The sequence below is a fragment of the Recurvomyces mirabilis genome (assembly GCF_035927965.1).
Source record: "Recurvomyces mirabilis strain CCFEE 5264 chromosome Unknown scaffold_6, whole genome shotgun sequence".
NCBI lineage: Eukaryota > Fungi > Ascomycota > Dothideomycetes > Mycosphaerellales > Teratosphaeriaceae > Recurvomyces > Recurvomyces mirabilis.
In genome coordinates this window covers 721933-743304 of record NW_027041940.1, presented here as the reverse complement: position 1 = coordinate 743304, position 21372 = coordinate 721933, and the positions used below count along the sequence as shown (strand labels likewise).

Genomic DNA, 21372 nt, shown 5'->3' with positions numbered 1-21372 from the left:
GTGGACAGCGACGAAATCTAGTATTTTGGGCCGTGCGTGCTGTGGAAGTCCACTTGAGGGTCGGTGAATCGTTACAATGCAGATGTGATTGTATTGACGTGGAGAGCGCTGGGAGTATCGCCTCAAGGGCGGTAGATCGCTGCCGTTATGAAAAGTCAGGACGGTCATTGGGATATGAGGGTCACTACTTCATATGCGAGAGATGCTTCATCATTAAAGAAACTTCATTGCGTACTTGCTTACATGCGAAGCTACTCATTCAAGCCTTCCGTGCATATCCAAACAACCCCTCCATACTAACCCACCCCCATCCACTCTTATCCAAATAGCCATCAACAACGCCCCTACACACCTCAAACCTCTCCCGATTCATACCAGCCAGCACCTTCAGCTTCTCACTCTCCTCGGTCTTGACACCCGCTAGACCAGGCTTGCCCATCTTCTCTAGACTCTTGTCGACATCGAATAGTCCTTGCAAGAACAAGAGCTGATTATACAGTCCCTTCTGCGAGATGTCCCACGTCATACGTCCTGAGCAGCCATGTGCCAGCCCTTTCGGACCAAGACATCGACGGCCGTAGACTGAGATCTGTCGGGTCCGGATGCCACAGGCCGCGTCGTCGCAGGTCAGCCAGGCGGAATAGTAGCGTGAGCTGTGTTTGCGGATCTGCGCATCGAGTTGAGTGGAGAGGGACAATGTCGATATCGTCTTCTTGCATTCTGCTCGTGGGCAGCTGAGACCAGAGTTCGCGAGGACAGTTAGGGGTGTGAGTGGGATCTCCTGATCTGGTGGTGGCTGGTAGTTCAGCCCGCGATATTCGAAGTGGTGCTTGCAACCCAAGCATAGTAGATCCAGTGGCTCGCAGTCCTTGAAACGGATGTGATCTGGGATCTGACTTTCAAGCGTAGTGATCTCGTTGCTTTGCTCAATGCCCTTGCTAACACCACTGACACGATATTTGCTCGTGTCCAGCCCTAGGCACTCAGCTAGCAGAGAGATATTCGTGCCACTGATAGGAGCACAAAGACGCTCGACAGGCGGCAAGATCTGCTTGTGGAGGTAGTAATCGACGTCTGGTACGAGTCCGCTGTCCTTGGCCATAACTTCATCAATGGTATGAGCGTTTTGGGCAGCCTTCTCTGCTGAGCCTGAGCTTGTGCCGCAGATGACGAAGGACATTACATCCTTGGCTTTGATCTGTTTTCCCTTTGCCATCTGCTTCAGGGCGACTTGGACTGAGGGCATGGAGTTGGCGTTGGGGTACTCCTTTGGTGCCTTGCCGAGCTGCGTGTAGATCGTATACTTTAAAGGGATAATGCTGTTGTTCCGCATCTTCTCGCCTAGGCTGCGAAGGTAGTCGTGGATCTGAGACACTACTTTCTCTGGATCTTCGCCTGATAGGAGGTAGTTGAGCAGCTCGCTGGAGAATGTCAGTAATGCAACGAAGCGTCTATGGTACCTTGACTTACGTAGATGTATCCTTTGAGAGTTGGCAATACTCCCTTCTCTTCATGTCCAAGCCCTTGACTTCCATCTTCTCCTTCCACACTCCGCCGTCCTCAATCATGTTGATCGCGGCATACTTCTTCTTAGCATGCAGCAAAAGGCGGCGAAAAATGTTGTCGATCTCGATCTCTAGCAGTTCATATCGCTCGTTAACAGCCTTCTTGAATTCATTGCCCATCTTGATGGCTTCGAGGATGTTGTCTTGATTCGTGTTGACCATAACGGAGTCGGTGTCACCGTAGATGACACGCAACGCGTGAGCAGACTCGGCAAGCTCTTTGGTGCTTTGCAAGACTTCACGACCCTTCGAGGTCGTCAAGGCAGCCAGCGGTCGGGCGTAGAAACGAGATTTCGAGTAACCCAAGCACCCGTACATAGAGTTGGCCGTCAGCTTCAAGGCTAGTTGCTTCACGTCCCATGTCTTGCGCTGCTCATCACTAACGCCCTTGCCTTTCATAAGCTTCTTCACCTCTCGCCTGCGATTGACGAGCGTACGAATAAGTCGAGGTAGGATGCCTTTGTTCTGCGTATCCTCTGGCACTTCAGGTATAACGTCCTCGTCCTCGCCGATGTTTGACCGCTCGACAGTCGTAAAGCAGATGTTGTATTCCTGGATGAGCGAGGGATATAGTGAGTTGAAATCCATGACCAGGATGAACTTATCGTAGAGTCCCTTCTCGGGCTCGAAGACGAGACCGCCCTTGTACTTGTCTCTCTTCTTGCCATCGCCCGCTTCTGCATCCTCACCACCTTCGGCAGAATCTTCGAGCTTTTTGTTCGTGGCGCCTTTGCCCCATACCTTGTCTGGACAGATGTACTTGTTGCGGTAGAACTCGTGCAGCAAAATGTACTCGTTGCGTTCTGCCCGGGTACCGGAAAGTGTTCGTGCCCAGGAGTTGCCGGCCAAGTTGGTCAAGACTTTCGACAATGGCAGGAGTTGCTGCTTGAGTGCTATAGCTGCGATGTAGTACGTGTCAAGTTCGCACATCTTGACGTAGTTCATCAGACCTTGTCGCGTAGTAGCCATGGCAAGTGCTTTCTCGTTGTCGATATCCTTGCGAACGTGGTTCCCACCAAGATACAGCTTCACCATCTCGTCTAAACTCCAGGTCTGGCAGCCAGTCATGATAGACTTACCCATGTCGTTGGCAAGATCACAAAGCAGGCGCCCAGCAGCAAGATGGCGCTCAGCGAAGAAGCTTCCACCTCCCTTGCCAACATTCTTGGGCCAGTCGCTGCGCCTTAGCCTCCCAATGCGATGCCAGCCAGGTGTCTTGCGTTCTCGCATTCGTGTCAGAAGCACGTTGTAGTCCACGTCGTCCAGTCTGTGGCCGACAAGCGCATCTGGATCGTGCATCTGAATGATTGCAAGGAGCTTGCTTAACAGTGCGGCTTCATTTCTCTCCATCATGATCGAGCCCTTGTGCTTCTCAGCTTCAAGCTTGAATCCAACAGGATAATCTCCATTCGGTCGCATAAAAGTGAAAGTCCGTGATGGCAGCTTCTCGGGCGGTGTCGTATCCGTGAGTGACACATCGGGATAGAAACGAACGCTAGCCACTAGAATCTCATTCTTGTTCTCCTTGACGTTCATGGTAGTCCGTAGTGCGAGGGACATAAGGGTAAGTGGAGGCGCTTCGAGGTTGTCGGAATCACCGAGCGTTGTGATGTTGTTCGGCTTCGTGACTTGTAGCTCAAGTTTACACCAGGAAGCGTTACTGGCAGACTCGAAGTCACCGCCATCAATCTTCAACCAACACGGACCCATGATGTTCTTCCATAGCACGAATTGTTCGAAAAGTGCTGTGTTGGTGCCGAAGGCGCGAGAGAAAGTTTCGCCGGAGATGTCCATAGGTAGGGCAGGCTTGTCGTAAGGATAGAGGAGCTTGAGATAGTCGGCCTCCTTTGGCACTTCCGGAAGCTCAAAAGCATATTTACGAGAGCAGGGCTTGATCTTGTGCATGTCGACCTTGTACTTGGTCATGAGCTTGTCGACTTCTTCGTAAACATCACCCATCTCGACTTCATCACCCGTGTCACGCCCCTGACGGTGACGAGTCTCGCGTGGCAAGAAGTAGAGCTTGCGAAGGATGTTGTCGACTTTGACGAAGCAGGAGACGAAGCTGTCAGTGCTACGGTTCTTGACTTTGCCGAATAGGCACAGGCTGCCGTTGACTTCCGTGTAGTCGGTCCAGAAGAAGCGTAACGAGCCATCATTCTCAATGGCATCCTTCGCGCTGATCTTGCCTGCCGACACTGTCTCGGCTGGTGGGCTGCTAAGAATATTGAGCTTTTCCGTGACATTGTTGATTGCTGTCATGTCAACGCCATCTTCTGGCGCCCGTGCAGGCGACGAGCTGTCTGGTGTTGGATATGCGCGCTTGGCCAGCTTCGGTGCAGGACGACTGCCCTTCATGTTGATGTTGGCTGACCTGATCGCCGTATTGCCCTGAACTTCAGCAACCTCCATCAAATCATCCTCGTCAACGTCTTCAGCCTTGATCGCGGCCTCCTTCCTCTCTGCCACTTTAGCTACAGGCGACGACGGCAGAGGATCACTCATGGGCACGTCGTCATCCTGTGGCTGCACAAAGTAGCCTTTATCGTCGTCTGCTATGGCGACAGGGGTGATGGCGAGATCTTCGTGCTCTTCGTACTTTGGTGCGCGAGGCCGGCTCTCAAGTGGTGGTGAAAGCACTCGGGTCTTGCGTCGATCGTTGCTTCTCACTGCCTTGCCATGTGAAGGTACGCGAGAAGGAATGTTGGTGTCAACCTCGCCGAGCAGATCCGTCAAGAAGGCATCGTCTTCGGCTGTTCGTACAGGTTTGGCTTTCGGCGCAGCGGCTGCTGGATTAGCGCTGAAATACTTGTTGATGCCGTTGTTGAGCTTTTCCTGTCGCTCAGTGTCTTCTTCACGCTTTCGCTTAGCTGTCATCATGTCAGTAAGGTGTATATCAAGGAGGACATGTCACGCCATACCAGCCTTGCCCTGCTTCGGCAGATCTCCATCACTCTCGCTGTCCTCATACACTACTCGCTGGTCCTGCCAATCCTCACGTCCATCGTCGGCGTAGCCTCCACCGTTGTCGTCCACGACGAAGTCGTCTTGATCCAGGCGACTGCGTACGACTTTCTTGTATCCTTCATCGTCGACAGTCTCGTAGATCGACTCGGCTTCCGCTACCTCGTATGCATCAAACCCAGTCTTGCCAGCGGCTCGTAAAGCTCGAATTTGCTTGAGCCGGTCTGCTCTGGAAAGTGGCATTATGGCGAGAGGACAGACTAGATGTCGTTGTGGTTTATCATGCTATTTTATGAGCCAATCCAACATATGGCGAGTGCATGGGCAAGAAGAGAAGTATGCTCTTGCAATGGCTGGAGTGGAGTAGATTTGGAAGTCGCGTCTGTACATACTAGCGTGTTTTTTCGTGACTGCCGATCGGCTTAGGAGATACATGAGGCCGAAACTGCCAAGACTTCCAGCACATCCCACAAATTTTGATCGAGAACAGCCACTTCTCTCGCAGGCCAGCGAATCGACGAAGGTCACAACAACATCAGCACGCCGCTGTACAAACATATCGAAATACCGACAAGATGGCGATCAAGCACAACCAGATGCTGCCCAGCACCCGTACACATTCACCCTCCCAGTCCATCTACACGAATTGCGACAATGGCTAACTTTCCATCACAGATTTCCGCAAGGATTGGCAACGCCGTGTCCGCGTGCACTTCGACCAGGTAAATCCCCTCTCATGTCCCTGAGAGCAGTGGCGCCTGCAGTGCATACAAGACATGAACGTTTTCTGACTTGCGATGAATATGACAGCCCGGCAAGAAGAAGTCGCGCCGTAATGCGCGCCAGGAGAAGGCTGCCAAGTTCGCTCCTCGTCCTGTCGACCGATTGAGGCCTGTGGTACGCTGCCCGACTGTCAAGTACAACCGTCGTGTGCGCGCTGGCCGTGGTTTCTCGCTTGCTGAGCTCAAGGTATGCATACATCTATCATATATATTAAACGCACACGTACTCACACAGACTTCCAGGAAGCCGGCATCCCCCGAAAGCTCGCGCCCACAATCGGTATCTCAGTCGACCCCCGCCGCCAGAACCTTTCTGAGGAGTCCCTCAAGGCCAACGTCGAGCGTCTAAAGGCCTACAAGGAGCGTCTCGTCGTCTTCCCACGCAAGAGCAAGGCACCCAAAGCCGGCGACTCCACCGCCGAGGAGGCCAGCGCCGCCAAACAGGCCGGCTACGAAGGCCACGTCAACATGGTCAACAAGAACTTGCTGCCCATCAGCAACAAGGTCGTTGTCAAGGAGGGCAAGGTCTCCGACTTCCAGAGCGAGGAGAAGGCATACAGGAAGCTGCGTGACGCTAGGTCTGAGGCTCGTCTTGTTGGCAAGAGGGAGAAGCGGGCGAAGGCGAAGGCTGATGAGGCTGAGAGTAGCAAGAAATAGACGGGTCATGATACCCAGTTCGCCAGCATATCGTAGTGCTTGTGGGACACACGCAAGCATGACAGTGCGTGGGTGCGATGTATGCAGATATCACCGAATGGCATTTCTGCAAGGCACTCGGTGGCGTACCTCACGCTTTACCGCTGTCTCCTGTTCCAACAAATCTGCTTTCTTCCTTATTCACCCTACCCGTTGCAACATCGATCGACTCCGCTCGTGTCAGAGCCTTCCCTGCCAAATCAATGCCATGAGCATCTGGTGCCACTAGACCATGCGATCCTCGCCTCAAAACCGCTGATGGGCGCGCCAGCCACGTACTACTGCATAACACAACGTTACATAGTCAGCAAGCAGGTTACAGATCAGGAGCAATCATCTGCGACGCAGCCGCCTGAATAAACACCCGGAACGAAGGTTTTCCTCGCACCAAAGCTCATGGCACGTAGATATCTCAAATGATAGAGTCTTTCTGGAGTCATCTACAAATTGGCTGGAATTACGCATGCTTATTTGGCCAGGTCAGAGCATCATGCCGGTACCACCTCGTACGAAATCGTCCCCATATTTGGGCAGTCGCAAGCGCTACGACACGCTGGATGCTAGTACCGATACAGATGACCTGTCCCCTGAAAGCAGGATTAAGAAGGAGTCCATTGAACCCTTCTCTGTTCCCGCTGACCACGGTCCCAAAGACCATCTCCACAACGTTCCTACCATGCGCTTGCTGGCGGGCGCTTGTGTGGGATTGCGCAAGGAGGGAAAGGGTACGGCTGCGAAGGAGGTTGAGAAGGTTGGGAAGGTAAGGAGACTTGCTTTTTCGTGGCTGTATTTGTTGCGAATACATTTCCTGTTCGGAAGATGCTTGATGTTGCTGACACTTTTGGTGCTTGTAGATCTGCTATGGTGATGCTGTGTTCGAGCGGGCTACTAAGGAGGCTGGGAGAGATGTGCTCGATTAGTGCGGCGAGGATGGGGTGAGAGACTGGCCGTGTGGTGGAAGGTGTGGAACAATACTAGCAGCAAATGCAAGAGGGTCAGATGTCGTTGCGTACTACGCCTGCTTCTCGTACCGAATGACTGTTCTATGGTAGCTCGGCTTATGGATAATGGTGTTAGCACTTGAGTGCCGAATGATGGTACAACACGATAGGACCGACGAGGTCCTGACGGCAGATGACAGAGCTGGTACATTCCGACTCAATGGAATTTTTTGCCTAATTTGCATCCTGTGCACTGGATCGTAGTCCCGAAGCTTATTCCTTCCCATTGATCTTGCTGTTCGGAGGCGCATTTCAGACGGGCAAACGATGTGCTTCCCACACGTACAGGTCGCTCTTCTAACCACTGTCCCCAAGCGAGAATAGGCGGCCCATTTCGCGTGAAATAGACTGCTTTAAGCATCTCAAGAGGCTCAACACATACGGAGCAAGTAGGAACAGCGCTGCGCCCCGAACCGTACCTACGTTGTGATCGTGAAGCATTTCGCTGTTGGTAAACCAAAATCGGCCAATTATGTCGTAAAGGTTGGCCGCATCCAGTCGTGGCCGTACGACGAACCCGCCACTTCGGAACACTATGTCTGCTGGCGACCAGCGATTGGATAACATTTCCAAAAGGATGCTGTCGCCCTCGTGTACGATGCTACTTGCGACTGCCACGATTCGGTCCACCCCCTTTGGATCCTGGTCCTTGGCCCGTGAGCCATGTCATCGCCAACGGTGAAGGGTTGGCAGTCGCAGCAGTAGCTCTGCGTGCAGCTTGGCGCGAAGTCTGACGATGTGCTCCGCAGGTGCAGCGGAAGTATGTACTGCTCTTTTGAGAGCAGCAATCGAACGGCCGGCGACTGGTTCAATGGGAACTCCCGTCCATCAAGGACACGCCAAGCTGCAGACTCTCTTAGAGCGTCGTTGATGTCGACGTCTGTTAGGTCGAGAGCACTCAGGAAGAGCTTGGCATTTTTGAAGTCGCTCATTCCGTACGGTGGGCGTATGAGCACCAGGGCCAGCTCTATCCTGGACAACGAATAGTCCGGAATAAGATCGCAGTCGTGAGCGAGAGTAAGCCATAGATCCGATCTCGTGGGTCGCAGCACCGATGTTGTCGGAAGTAGCGTGGCAAATCCGGGAGTGTATTGTACTCCTGCACTGCAGTGTTGGAACGAGCATGCCATATATCCAGTACAACTCCCATTGTCGCCACGGTCTCCCAGGGGGGCAAACTCATGACGAGATTCTCACGGCAGCGGGGATCAGCCCGTGCCTTCTCGATCGCCTTGTATGTCCTGTCAAGTTGTGCAAGCTCAAGCGTAAGAGATTCCCATAACACTACCACCTAAGATGCCTGCAGAATTTCCTGCAAGATCCATAGACGGCACCAGTACCGACTAGATCTGAGTTTCCACATCACGTGAGATACGATCTGGGCGTCCATTTCTTTGCCTCCGGACAAAGCTCCAAACACATCTCTCGCACTACTGCCTGGCCCATGCGTCGATTCGTGATCGAGACAGGCTTGCTCTCGTGACTTAAGATTGGCGTAGTACTGTCTCAGGTCTTCCGGCACATCAGCCGGTATCGAAAATAGAGGCAACGGCCTCGGAGAAACCAGGACGGTGGCGGCTCTATGAAATATGCTGCCCATGATAGCAACCTGTGCACTCTTCTCGACATCATCAGATTGATTAATACAGATGTAGTCGATCCACAGGTACTCGGAGATCCCACGTTCTTGGCAAGAGCGCAGCGCATGGCGGCAATCATCGCGTAGTATGGTGAGGTTTCCATCCAAGATGACTGGAGCTTCGGGCAGCTTAGGACCCCAGGTGTAAGAGATGGCGTTGTAGACAGGCTGGTCGGCAATGTTGTGGACGGACGATTCGAGTTCGAGGTGCTCGCTTGGTTCCTGTGGCCAGAGCAGTTTGAGGAGACGAATCTGCTGCCTTGCGTCTTGTAGCGGTTTATGCTGTATCATCGTGCTTAGTGGGGCCCGGCAATGCCAGAGTGCGGCACTGATGGGTCAGAACGGCGTGGACGAAGAGAGAGCGGCGTGCTGCAAAGCGTCGTATTGCAGCTCAGTCATTGTTGTTGGACAATCTAGTGGCGAGGTTGAGGTCTCATACAGGCTCGACGAAGGGTGTCCTCAGCCTGACGATGTACCTGTACAACTGCTCAGCCACACAGCTTGAGGCAGCCCTGCATAAAAGCTGCAGTAAGCCCAAGGCCGCTGTCTCCATGGAACTCGTTGGTGTACAGGATGATTTGGGGTCAAACTATGAGTACAAGATAGTATCGAGCAGATGTCGATATTACAGTATGCTTACAAAGTCCTGAAGAGCAACGCACCGCGTCAAGCCCCCTGGTTGATGGGGCCTTGCAGTCTTGTACTTCACCGACCACCGCCGTTCCCCGCATCATCATGAGGCAGCTCTAAGGCTCTTCATTTCAGGTGGCGAGCTCTCGTCTGGCTAACAATGCTACCACCGTAACATGTGGCTTTCATTGCCAGTGTTGCACCAGTTACCCCTAGGGTGCCTAGATAGAGTGATCTATGGCACTCGAACCCTAGGCTCTTCTGTAAGGTTGCACAGCCATCTTGAGGTCGTCTTCTCGCATACACCAGTGGATGCACTCCTCAGAACTGCGCGCTCTTGATTTCCTTAAAACTCTTCGTCGTCCCCTTCAACTCCTTGGTCTTGGCATTGTCCATCCGTTGCGTGTACTTAGTGAACCTCAACTTATACTTGTCGTCGCCCGTGCTGGCACCTTGCACCACGTTCTCCCGCAATATCTGGGCGACTCCCTGGGCGTGCTCGATGGCTTGTGTGGCTTCGATGCTGCCGGATTCGAGTTTGCGGTTTTGGATGAAACCTTCGCGGGCTTGTTGGATGGCGGCGGGGTAGACTACTCTGTCGCCTGGTGTTGTTTCGTTAGTTGATGTATGTGAGGGGGCATGAAGGGATGAGGTGTACCTCTGAAGGAGAGGTTGATCGCGCGGACAAGATGTCGATACGTCGCTCGCGCTGCAAAGGCGTTGGACTGGATCTCGGCAGGGGAGAGGAAGCGAGTCGCCATGGAGTAGTTCGAAAGGATTCTTCCTGTCTATAGTACTCGCATGGCCATGTAAGAATAGTCCTGGTCGTCGACACTCCCGAACCTTGTTCGCGCTATCGCGACACTGATGCACGGGCCACATAGAGAAATTCTAACAATTTACAGCCTCACACTTCTATCTTCTACCAACACATCCACTCCCCAGTACCGCGAAGATGGCTCCCATACAGATTAAGGCCTCCTTGCCGTCTCTACCTCCTGACTGGTCCGCCGATAAGGACTTCAAGGCCATTTCCTCACTCAGCCAACCCACCAACCGCTCCCTCGAACCGGTAGGCCCACATTTCCTCGCCCACGCCCGCCGCAAGCGCCACCATCGCACTTTCAGCGAAGACGAACGCCTCGAAGCGCTCCGCAGCACGAAGAAGACCGAAGACGAAGATGCCGGCGAGATCTCCGAGGCCGAGGATCCCATGCTCCTGCAGCGCGAGGCCAAGGACTGGAAGACACAGGATCATTATGCGGTATTAGGGTTAAGCAAGTACAGGTACAAGGCCACTGAAGAGCAGATCAAGAGGGCGCACAGGAAGAAGGTGCTACGCCATCATCCTGACAAGAAGGCTGCGTCCGGCAAAGATGAGGGCGATCAATTCTTCAAGTGTATTCAGCGTGCTACAGACATCCTTCAAGACCCTGTCAAGCGCAGGCAATTCGACAGTGTAGATGAAGGAGCGGAGAAGGAACCACCGAACAAGAAAGACGTGCAGAAGAAACCTGGCAACTTCTACAAGTTATGGGCGCCTGTGTTCGAGGCTGAGGGCCGCTTCTCTCGATCTCAGCCCGTACCGCAGTTGGGTAATGACAAGTCCACCAAGCAAGAAGTGGAGGAGTTCTACAATTTCTGGTACAATTTCGACTCCTGGCGCTCCTTTGAGTATCTGGACGAGGAGGTACCAGACGACAACGAGAACCGCGACCAGAAGCGTCACCAAGAACGTAAGAACAATAATGCACGCAAGAAGCGCAAGGTCGAGGACTCGCAGCGTCTGCGCGTACTGGTAGACGATGTGATGGGCCAGGACGAGCGAATCAAGCGGTTCAGGCACGAGAGCAGTAAGCAGAAGAACGCGAAGAAAGTGGAGCGCGAGGCAGCAGAGAACAGAGCCAAGGAGGAAGCAGCGGCGAAGAAAGCAGAGGCTGAGAAAGCGGCGAAGGACAAGGAGGTAGCTGAGAAGGCTTCGCGTGAGGAGGGTAAAAAGGCCAAGGAGGCGGCGAAGAATGCTGCCAAGAAGAATAAGAGGGTTGTGCGTGGTGCGGTGAAAGATGGGAACTATTTTGTTGGTGGCGAGGCCGGGCCGAAGGAGATCGATACTGCGTTGAATGATGCTGATGCGTTGATTTTGAAGTGGGATAATGAGGAGTTGGCGGTTGTGACTAGTAGGTTGAATGGGAAGAGTGATAAGGGTGAGATCAAGGCGATTTTTGTCGAGGAGGTGAAGAAGTTGGTTGAGGCTGGGAAGGTCAAGGAGGGGGATATGAAGAGTTTGGCTGCTTGAGCGAAATCAGTTGAGTTCGCTTGAGGAGTAGTGGTTTTTCTAGGTGCGGAGGCCGAGCTGTGTGCTGTAGTGTAGATGGAAGGGTAGATTATAGAGCTCACTCGGAAACATACTCAGCAGAGTACCTCCAAAAAATATATACCAAGTTCGCCTGGGAGTGATACATGTAGGACTCATGTACCACAGATATAAACATTTATGGTGGTTGATCGGGTTGATATGCCATGTGATAGCATTGACTCCCACTACGGGCGAAGCGGTTTTGTCTCCAGTGATGCTACTTCGTTCGTGCCAGTCAGTCGACCGCTTTGTAGGTTCTTACGTTTGGCAGGAATCGCACAGAAATGTGGTCGAAAAGCAAGCTCGACCGTTCCGGAGTATGGCAGATGTGCAGGCAGGGGGCTGAGAAGGTATATCGTCCATCGATACGGCAACGTCACAATGAACGAAACGATACTGATACCAGAGAATCCATCCCTTCCGGGTGCTCGTTTGAGGTTGTCGCCAAGTAGAGATGGTCGAGACCAGATCAACTGCTAGGAGTCTGCAGGTATATCAGAACCATCTGGCTGGCTGGAGGACTATCAACTAGCTCGGAAGTTGTTGCTGCAGATGCGATTGATGCCTCAATACTTCCACGGGTGTGCAGCTTGACCTGTTTCACAAAGAGAGGATGGTGGTCAACGTTTTCATGCTATTGACTTAGCTACCGTGCCTGTCTATGGGCGTGGGTAGGCTGTAATACTGGGCATACAAACGCCTTCTTCATGCGTTCGTGTTCTGCCGGAGCGGTGTTGGCTGGTGTTATACGCCGCTTTCAAGACCCAACGTTGATTTGGTTGCAAAGAGGATTAGATGGCTGTGCTTTTGGGTGACAAGTGTGGTGTTCAGTCTAGAAATGCCGGGTCAAAGTGCAGATTCCGCATCGTGAAGACTGCTGACTTCATACCCTGAATTTGACCAGCTTGGCGTCGACATCGATCGATCTTCAACCCAACACTTTTAGCATTCTCTGAAACGTTGTATGAATAGTGTAAGGAGGCTTTGCAACATCACAAACAATGATACAATCGATCGCAGGAGCAAAACACGATAAGAATCTCCCAAAATTGAGATTATGGCCTCTACAACCATAACGCCTGCTACAGAGGCAAAAGAACGATGATAACGACGACGACACCGACGGGACTCGAACCCGCAATCTCCGCCATGTCCCTAACCGGAAGACGGCGCCTAACGACACGTGATCAGATCCTGTTCAAGAAGGTAGAAGGCTATGAGCTCATTCACTTACCTTACCATTAGGCCACGGTGCCATTTTCTTGGCAATCGTCCTCATCTTTCGATAAGGGCAGCAGTAGTGAGCAGTGTCTCACGACTTCTTTGGACAATCTATAATGAGTTTTTCAAAGAGCCGATGTCACACCCTCGAAGCTTAGAATGGCGACGCCCTCATCCATGGTTCAAGAGCAATCCGGGTCGTCAATACCGCACAGGATCCTGCCACCTCTTTGCAGTAGCCGGTAAGCATGACGATTGCAGCGCTCGCAATCGTCTGGATCGAAATCAAATCGATCACATCCGCCTCATTCTGCTGACCTCGTGATTCGAGTGGACGCCAACTCGCCACCAGGACACCGGGCCGAAACGTGGCATCTGCAAGACTACGATGGCGTCTGCTAGCTTGAGCAGAACAGTCACACGCTGCATCGGCCGTCTGACAAGACATGAGATGGTCAGTAGGCATCAGTATACAGCGACCAAGGCAGCAATAGTACTATGAAATCAAAGTCTTGAATCCAGCAAAGCCTGCGAGGTACAAAGGTTCAGAAGCTTGGTTAGACGGCTGTTGACTCTATTTATTATTATGGACTTGCGTGAGCTAATGGTTCCAACGCCCCCATCTCCGTCTCGATCGATGCATCCGCGCGATGACTGCAAGTTGACGAGACGATCAGCGACGCCCAAAACATTGCTGTCGAGCACAGACTGATGCGTGTGAGACTTGCATTGTTTTCTTTGTCTCGCGGGCATGCATGGACAATCCGTAGCAGGGCGTTGGAGCAAGACCACAGGCCGACAGTCTTCCAAGTATCATGTATAGCAGAAATTTTACAGACACATCTGATTGAATATCTAAGCCTATGCAAATGCGTAGGCGAAAGGCGGAGCGGAGGTAAAGTGAGTAGAGTGGTCGGTGATTCGACCAAGGTACCTCCGCTCGATGACCAGACGTACCGGATTCGGCAAAGTCCCAGCGGACGTTCTGGCGAAAGAAAGAAGAAGGTGAGTGAGAATTTTGCAGGCCTGACTGTGCTTCACGGCTTTTGTCCTCGAAGTTGTCTTCACCTTCTTGTTACGCTGTATATATCCGTGCCCATCCACGAGTTGGATGCTTGTGCCATCATTCCTCCCGACTTCCGCCTCCCTGAGTGTGTGAAAACTTTCCAATTTCGGAGCTCCCTGATTCTCCTTGGTCCCGGCGTCAGCCGACCGGTTGGGAGAGTGGAAGGCAGAAACACGCGAGGAGTCGTCAGCCCGAGTAACAGGCCACTCTTCTTCGACCACACTCTCTTCCAACCCGAAAAAGTATCCTCCTCCCTCGCATTCACTGGCAGGCACCCAGTTGAACAGCAAAATTAACGCAACAATCGCCACCCTCTCCTCGTGTCCGCCGAATGAGCAGCACTGCGCCTCGGGTCCTAAGCCACGACCACGCTCTCCGACATTCCTGGCAACAAACGGTGGAAACATTCGCCTCCCGCCCGCTCGCTCGAATTCGCATTTGAGCGCAGTACAGTGATTGTTTGCGAATAGCTGTTCAACGTCACCGCGCCGCCGCATCTTCCGACCTCGCGACTCGCACGCCACGAGACACGAATCACCGACTTTTATCACCACCTCGCCTCACACATACCTAGGACCTATTAAGTTAGCCGTCCAGCTATAAGCAGGTGCATCGCGCATAAGTCTATTGTTGCGAACGCGAACAAGGCAGCAACACCACTTTCGAAGCTTGCGCCAACCTCACTTCACTCGTCAAACGACAACACTTCCCCATCTTTGACTGAGCATCAAGATCTTGCGCAAGCAAGCAAAACACACAAATCAATCAAGACATCCATCTCGACATCTTTTGCACACCACACCCAACGCATGAACGGCAGTCAGTAGGTCTAGCGCCTGTTTGTCAGTGCGTGAAGAGCAAGAAACGGTACATCACCATCATCCACCATCATACTTCATCAGTGACTGAGACTGACCCATCGCAGGTCGTGCTTGCACGTCGTTTCTTCTCCTTCTTGCTTTCTCTCCAACATGCCAGCCTTCTACGGTACACGGCCATCGGCCAGCGCATTGCCAATCACACCTCCAGACTCTGGTTCGGGATACAGTTACAGCAACATGTATCACAACCAGGATCCGTATGCGCCGCACCAGGGTCTCAGCCAACTTCGTCAAGACAGCACGTATGACTACCAGCCGCAGCAGGATTACATGCAGCCCGCTATTGCGCCTGGACCGCCAGGTTACTCCTACTCGCAAGGGGGCTACCAGACTGCCAACAACCTGCCACCAATCTCAAGCTACTACGAGCATTACGAGCCGATCGGCGCACCGATTTTGCCACCGCTGAGGATCAACGACCGTGCGTCCTTTGCTGATGACTATCAACGCAGAGTACAGCAGCAACAGCAGGATGCAGTAGCGCGCGAGCAGCAACGTCAGGCGGTCAAGGAGGCGAAAGCGACAGGCGGTGTGTCTGCCAAGCTCGACTACGAGATGGAGAGAATGACGGACTTTGTCACGGAGGCCACCATGACAATGTATGCCCTTCACTGCTCCCCTATCTGTGTGGCAGATGTTGACGTGACTCGAAGCTTCCATCACAAGATGACAAGCCCGCCCTCCTTCCGCAAATGGGTGCATCAGGTACTCTCCGCCACGAGACTACCGTCATCCACGATCATGCTCAGCTTGCATTATCTCAACGATCGCATCGCGCGCTTCCCGGAGACGGTGACGACCAATGAGAACCAGATCTATCGGCTTCTTGCCGTGGGTCTGATTCTAGGCAGCAAGTTCTTAGATGACAACACCTTCATCAACAAGTCGTGGGCAGATGTCACCGCGATCAAGGTTACCGAGCTCAATCAGCTTGAGGCTAAGTGGCTTGATATGATTGAGTGGCGTCTTCATGTCGATCCTGAGTCGCCTCATGGCTTGCAAGCGTGGCTACGCGCGTGGAGGGACTATCAGATCAAGGACATCATCAAGCAGCCCCCCGCTCGCTTGTCGCCCCTCGACACTAATGTGCATCGTCACAGCGGGCATCGTGAGCGCTTCTCCCCCTACCCGACACCGTACAGTGGCGCTCCGTCTCGTTACGACTCTGCGACTTCGGCTCGGTCATCTCAATACGGCAGCACCACCGCTTACGGTAACGACTTGTGGGCCATGAGCGGGCGCACATCATACGACGACTACTACAATCGACCTGGCAGGTACGCTGGATTGTCCGAAATGGATACCTACAACCAGCGTGCTGCTGACGAGCGCGCTCGTCAGTCAGCGTATACCTACCAGCAGAACGCTCACGCGTCTTACTATCAGATGCCGACATACGGATCTACCTGGGACCAACCAGCGTGGAATGCAGCTCATCGATATGACTGCGCTTGCACTGCTTGTGCCTACCAGAGCCACTATCGCCCCTACTCGATGGCCACTGGCTACTCGGCTCAGGCGGTCATGGGTTGAGCAACTCACCTTGTCTGGACCTTGAACTCTCGCCCAACACCAAAAGTGCCTCACCGAAACGGACACAAAAAATTGATTATTAGCGCGCATTCATCTTTGGACATGCACATACAACATTAGCCATGCTTCTTCACTTATCACGACAAAAGCCGGCGTGCGATTTGCCACCCAGCACGCTCTATGCCCTGCGGTAAAGCGCAGCGTTGCCTGCGATAGATTCTGGGTCGCGTACATGGAGGACTACCTACTTGGCTCATTTATTCTTGGAGTGTTATTTTATGCGGGAATGGGATATGCTTCACTTAGCAAGGCGTTATGGGACAAAAAGGGGCACAGCTCGAATTTCCTGCTTTTCCTGCTTATTTTGTAACAGCATGGCGTTTACTCAAAAAGGTGGGATACGGAATTACACGGGGCTATTGCCATTGCGTCCTCGACGATGGAGGATAGCGGATTGTTTTAGCGGCAAGGGTTTGGAAAGGGGGCGCGCACACTATGCTTGTTCTGCTCGCCTGCCTGCTCGCGACTAGATGTGCTTTTTTGCTACTGTCCTGTGAGACATATGGGACCTTTTCTCCGACGCCTTCGCTTAGGTCTTGGTCGTCTGCACATACCACCCCGGGATTTGTTGGATGGGTCGGGTGCACGATAAGACAGATAGCTTGATTTAATGATAGGATAGAGCCCACCAATCTTTGGCAGGCATCGTCTCCTGAGCATGAGATTCACTTTTCACTTTCAGGTGCTTGTGAGTGAACTCTCCATGGCAAGGGATCACCCCGGATCTCAAGTGGACCACCTTTTCTACACTCACGTTCGCTATGCTTCGTTTTCTATTGGCATAACAAATGAATCGCGTACTCGATAACACACTCTAACAAGCCATTTGTAATATCGTGTCGCCGCCGCCATTTCATTCGTGCCTTAGGCAAAACCAAGCAGCGGCCACTCCCGGCGCAAAGTTCCAGCGCAGCTTCCACGAAAGTCGCAAACGCGAAGCAGCGCGTCACTCAGCAAAGCCGACCGGCCCTTGAACGTCGGCTTGCAACGACGATGGTTGGTTCACTTCCCTTCGCACATTATGTGAAAGTCGGCTAACAAGTCACAGCCGTTCCAAAAAGGTAACAAATATGGTGGGAAGCGCAATAGAACGTCAGGCGTTGCACAACACACTCCCTCACGACGAATGCAATATGAGCTCGAAGAAGAGGAAGTTGTGTACGATGACGACGGTGGGGATGTTGTAATGGATGACGGGGATGATATGGAGGAAGATGTAGGCACGCCGGCGCAAGATGACGACGAGGAAGAAGATGAGGATGGGCCTCCCACCATCACAGCTATGCCACGACGAAGAGGACGAGGGAGAGGTGGTAGAGCAGCTGGAAGGAGAAGCATGAGAGCAGACCGACCAGACTACGGCACGCCACAGCCGCTGGACGGGGACGGCGAGGAGGGTTCAGAGTCAGGCACGCCGTTCCGGCGGAGGAGAGGACGACTTGATGGTGTGAGTAGAGGGCGAGGGAGAGGTGGCTTCAGAGGTCGGAGAAGAGGGCCACAGGCCGAGCAATCACGGGTCGTGGTCGACAAAGATGGTCAGACGCTGGATGTCATGGACGATGAGGTGCAGGTGGAGGACGACGAGGAAGGCAGCACCAAAGTGGATGCCAAAGGCAATCTACAAGGAGGTCGCGAGTATCGAGTCCGCACCTTCAAGATCATCGGCCGAGACGATCGACTATACATGCTGTCCACCGAACCAGCACGATGCTGCGGCTTCCGAGACAGCTACCTCTTCTTCGCCAAACACCCAAAACTCTACAAAGTCCTACTTGGCGAAGATGAAAAGAAGGATCTCATCGACCGCGATATCCTACCCAGCAGCTACAAGGGCCGCAATATCGGTGTGGTCACCGCGCGTTCCGTCTTCCGCGAATTCGGAGCACGTATTGTGGTTGCTGGGAAGCGAATCATCGACGACTACAAGGTCACCGAAGCGCGTGAGAATGGCGATGTGGAAGGCGAACTTGCAGACCCTGAGGATAGAATCCCAGATGATAAGAAGGAGTACGATCGCAATCGCTATGTGGCGTGGTTTGGTGCCAGTGAGGTGTATAGGAATCTTGGGCAGGGTGCTGCGCCTGGGAAGCCGGGGCTGACAGGGAAGCGGCGGACGAATCTCACGTACAGTAATTGGCAGTTCATGCATGCTCGTGAGGCGAGGTGGGTCCCACGATCTTTTATTGTAATCATCCCAGCTGACATGTCTGTCAGTCGCTTCAATTCTGCTATTTCTGCTGTACGGAAAGCCAACCTCGACGGCGTATATGACACGCATACCAATATGATGTTCTATCCGAAAATCATGCAGCCTACGCACGCGAAGTGGGAGCCAGTGCCTACCGAAGAGACACATGCGAGTACTAGAATCACGACCAGTGGACTAACTAACGGGTATTACCACACATTTGGCCAAATCGAGAAAGACGCCATGGACGTCGAAGAGATCCCCCGCTCAGCCGACCCACCACAACATACCATCTTCTCCAACGTTCCCCCAATCATCGGCCGCAACTTTGCAGTAGTTGACATGCACTACACCGCCTCACCCTTCACCAGCGCAGGCTACCCAGGCCCGGACGGCAGCAGCCTGGACCCACAATCCGGATCCAACGGCCTCAGCGGTATACCAGACGACCTCATCGACGAGTTACCAGAAGATTGCCGACGAGCCTTCTTCGAGACTAGAAAGCTTGAGACACAGTGGCAGCGTCGATGGGGTTCCGAGGCTCAGAGTGCCTGGCGGAAGGATCTGAACATTGGTCTGAATGGGTATCCGGTTTGATGTTATCAGGGCGTTAGGCGAATGAGGCGTTGTTGTGTGGGCTGTGGGAATGGTTATCTGCCGGACAGAATCTTGGATGGGTTTGTGGGTTCCAAGGTCTTGGTGGGTGGTTCTCGATGGGGTGGGCATGGGAGGTACGTGGTGGTGAGGATCTGTGCCTAGCGGCAGCGCTTTGTTGCTTATCTGTATCAGTATGATTGTATTTGTGCTGAAGCGCTCCTCTTTTAGCCATCTTCCCGGCCTCGATTGTGTGTCTATTCGTGGGAGGTAGCCGCCAGCCACGTGGGCAAGCAAGGGCGTGGTCTGTCATCTACACATTCCGAAGTCTGGCTTGGCAACTTGGCCTATTGTGTCCAGATGATCAAGATGGCGAAGTGTACACCTCCAAGAGCCACTGGAACACTGTCTCCACAGCCGCAACTGCTAGTCATGTCGACCCTCACGTCCTGTCCATCTCCCTTCGTCGACCAGTCCGCCCACCCATATACCTCTGGGTATCGCCCTGGCCGCTTGTGTGGTCCCTTTGGCTCGACACTCACCTGCTGTCTGCCATGTCCTACCGAGACCTGGTTCTACTCCAACACATTCGAGCGCAACAAGAACATAGCATACTGGTTCAACGTGCCTGCGTTGATCTGCCAAGTCTTTCTGCTCTTCACGTTCGCGGTGTTAAAGAAGAAACATAGCCATGTGCATTACTTGAGCATTGGGTTGTGTGTCAGTTTGGTGGTGTTAGAGGTGAGCTGGTTCTTCCTCTAGACGATGCTACGGGACGTTGAGGATGGGGCTGATGTAAGATGGTAGCTGTCGTTCATTATACCACTGGGTACGAAGCCGAAGATGTGTCATGATGCAGTCACGCCGAACGACCTCCACTCGAGCATGTCTTGTGGATGGAGTGGCGGCCTGCTGGAGGCAGGATCCATGGCTGGAGCTATGTGGAGTAAGTGGACGCCGCCGGCAAGAAAATACATGAGCTAAGCTCTTGCTAACAGCCTGAGAGTCTTGCTGCGGGCGCTTTGGACTCAACTTCGTGTAGTGGCCGATGTACAGCATACCACAACGTTCTTCTGGGTTGCCCAGGCACTGGGCTGGGGTGTCCCTGCCCTCTTCCTGGCTATCTCATTACCGGTCACGGGCGTGTCGTATCAGCTGGGCACAACTTGCTTCCCAAACGAGCACGATGCCTTCATAACGTGGTTCGGCTGGCTTCTGGCTTTCGGCTGTCTAGCAGCACTACTCCAATTCCTCACTACTGGCTTCTGTCTCGGTCTCTACATCCGACACTTCTTCGTCGTTGAGAGCAATTCCTCGCACAGTCGGGACAACAGCGAGTCGGCCGCCAGCGCGCTTTCAGGACTTCAGCCTGGTGCGAAGCAGCGACCACGGCGAGCATCGGTGCACCTAGGCAGAAAGCTGGCATGGAAGAGAGTGAGAAAAGTGCTACTCGTGCAGTGGCGAAGCATACTCATGAGTCTGCTCGTCACACTCGAGATCGTCTACTTCGGTGTTGTCTTTGTCGCCGAGACTCGTGCGGCGCGCGCCGATGACAATCCTGCTCCGCTCGGCAAGATCGAGGCGTGGGCAGCTTGCCTTGTGTTGACCAAAGGAGATAAAGAGTACTGCCTGCTGTACACCGAAGGTCTGAGCTTGAGCGAAGGCGTTGTAATTGCGAGCTTGTTCATGAGCGTCCTAATCGGCATCTTCACCTTCCTACTCATGGTTCGCAGTTCCATGTTCGTCGGCTGGTGGGAGCTCATACGATCACCCCTACGATCTCGACGGGTCAGCAGGCCAGAGGAGTTCGGACTTGCGAATTCGAAACAGGAATCGAAGCGTGACTCGGCTGGCGTCAAGTCGATGCTTGATGGTGTTGGCATATTATCTGAGCCGAGCGAGTCTGTGAGGCAGGCTAGTGTACCTGAGCTTGAGGCTGGAGACGTTACCGAGAGGCATGGTACTACAAATTGGTTCGATGAGGAGGCTTATGAGGAGGCTGAGAGGACGGAACGAGAGCGGAAGGCGAGGATGCGTGAGGAGGGTTTGGATGACATTTGATTCTTTCCTGCTGATAATTTTCAGAGAAGACTCTATCCATGCCTTCAATATGGCCTTACTGCCTCAGAACCACCAAGAGTCTGGCTCTTGCGGTCCGCAATGGACGAACACCTCAAAAAGTCCACTCATACTCTG

At 53.1% G+C, this 21372-nt stretch overlaps 9 protein-coding genes across 9 annotated transcripts; 6 read left to right on the top strand and 3 right to left on the bottom strand.

The window, feature by feature from the left end:
- Nucleotides 1-259: 259 nt before the first annotated feature.
- POL1 (DNA-directed DNA polymerase alpha catalytic subunit pol1) lies at nucleotides 260-4772 on the bottom strand (the record flags this gene model as incomplete). Its single annotated transcript, XM_064835790.1, has 3 exons — nucleotides 260-1421; nucleotides 1471-4435; nucleotides 4487-4772. 3 exons carry the CDS (start codon nucleotides 4770-4772, stop codon nucleotides 260-262), a joined length of 4413 nt encoding a protein of 1470 aa, XP_064696840.1.
- A 332-nt stretch (nucleotides 4773-5104) lies between these two features.
- On the top strand, nucleotides 5105-5968 carry rpl13 (60S ribosomal protein L13; the record flags this gene model as incomplete). Its single annotated transcript, XM_064835789.1, has 4 exons — nucleotides 5105-5141; nucleotides 5205-5251; nucleotides 5340-5498; nucleotides 5555-5968. 4 exons carry the CDS (start codon nucleotides 5105-5107, stop codon nucleotides 5966-5968), a joined length of 657 nt encoding a protein of 218 aa, XP_064696839.1.
- Nucleotides 5969-6497: 529 nt separating this feature from the next.
- LTS14_003083 (uncharacterized protein) lies at nucleotides 6498-6927 on the top strand (the record flags this gene model as incomplete). Its single annotated transcript, XM_064835788.1, has 2 exons — nucleotides 6498-6767; nucleotides 6862-6927. The coding sequence occupies 2 exons, from the start codon at nucleotides 6498-6500 to the stop codon at nucleotides 6925-6927; spliced, it is 336 nt and encodes a 111-aa protein (XP_064696838.1).
- A 1372-nt stretch (nucleotides 6928-8299) lies between these two features.
- Nucleotides 8300-8938, bottom strand: LTS14_003082 (uncharacterized protein; the record flags this gene model as incomplete). The annotated part of the gene is made up of 1 exon (XM_064835787.1): nucleotides 8300-8938. One exon carries the CDS (start codon nucleotides 8936-8938, stop codon nucleotides 8300-8302), a length of 639 nt encoding a protein of 212 aa, XP_064696837.1.
- Nucleotides 8939-9598: 660 nt separating this feature from the next.
- On the bottom strand, nucleotides 9599-10038 carry MZM1 (Mitochondrial zinc maintenance protein 1, mitochondrial; the record flags this gene model as incomplete). The annotated part of the gene is made up of 2 exons (XM_064835786.1): nucleotides 9599-9879; nucleotides 9936-10038. 2 exons carry the CDS (start codon nucleotides 10036-10038, stop codon nucleotides 9599-9601), a joined length of 384 nt encoding a protein of 127 aa, XP_064696836.1.
- A 40-nt stretch (nucleotides 10039-10078) lies between these two features.
- zuo1 (Zuotin) lies at nucleotides 10079-11573 on the top strand (the record flags this gene model as incomplete). The annotated part of the gene is made up of 2 exons (XM_064835785.1): nucleotides 10079-10086; nucleotides 10223-11573. 2 exons carry the CDS (start codon nucleotides 10079-10081, stop codon nucleotides 11571-11573), a joined length of 1359 nt encoding a protein of 452 aa, XP_064696835.1.
- Nucleotides 11574-14891: 3318 nt separating this feature from the next.
- CLG1 (cyclin-like protein) lies at nucleotides 14892-16334 on the top strand (the record flags this gene model as incomplete). The annotated part of the gene is made up of 2 exons (XM_064835784.1): nucleotides 14892-15400; nucleotides 15455-16334. The coding sequence occupies 2 exons, from the start codon at nucleotides 14892-14894 to the stop codon at nucleotides 16332-16334; spliced, it is 1389 nt and encodes a 462-aa protein (XP_064696834.1).
- Nucleotides 16335-17387: 1053 nt separating this feature from the next.
- Nucleotides 17388-19179, top strand: NPL6 (chromatin structure-remodeling complex subunit RSC7; the record flags this gene model as incomplete). The annotated part of the gene is made up of 3 exons (XM_064835783.1): nucleotides 17388-17390; nucleotides 17443-18557; nucleotides 18609-19179. The coding sequence occupies 3 exons, from the start codon at nucleotides 17388-17390 to the stop codon at nucleotides 19177-19179; spliced, it is 1689 nt and encodes a 562-aa protein (XP_064696833.1).
- Nucleotides 19180-19545: 366 nt separating this feature from the next.
- LTS14_003077 (uncharacterized protein) lies at nucleotides 19546-21237 on the top strand (the record flags this gene model as incomplete). The annotated part of the gene is made up of 3 exons (XM_064835782.1): nucleotides 19546-19892; nucleotides 20036-20122; nucleotides 20175-21237. The coding sequence occupies 3 exons, from the start codon at nucleotides 19546-19548 to the stop codon at nucleotides 21235-21237; spliced, it is 1497 nt and encodes a 498-aa protein (XP_064696832.1).
- Between the last annotated feature and the right edge of the window lie 135 nt (nucleotides 21238-21372).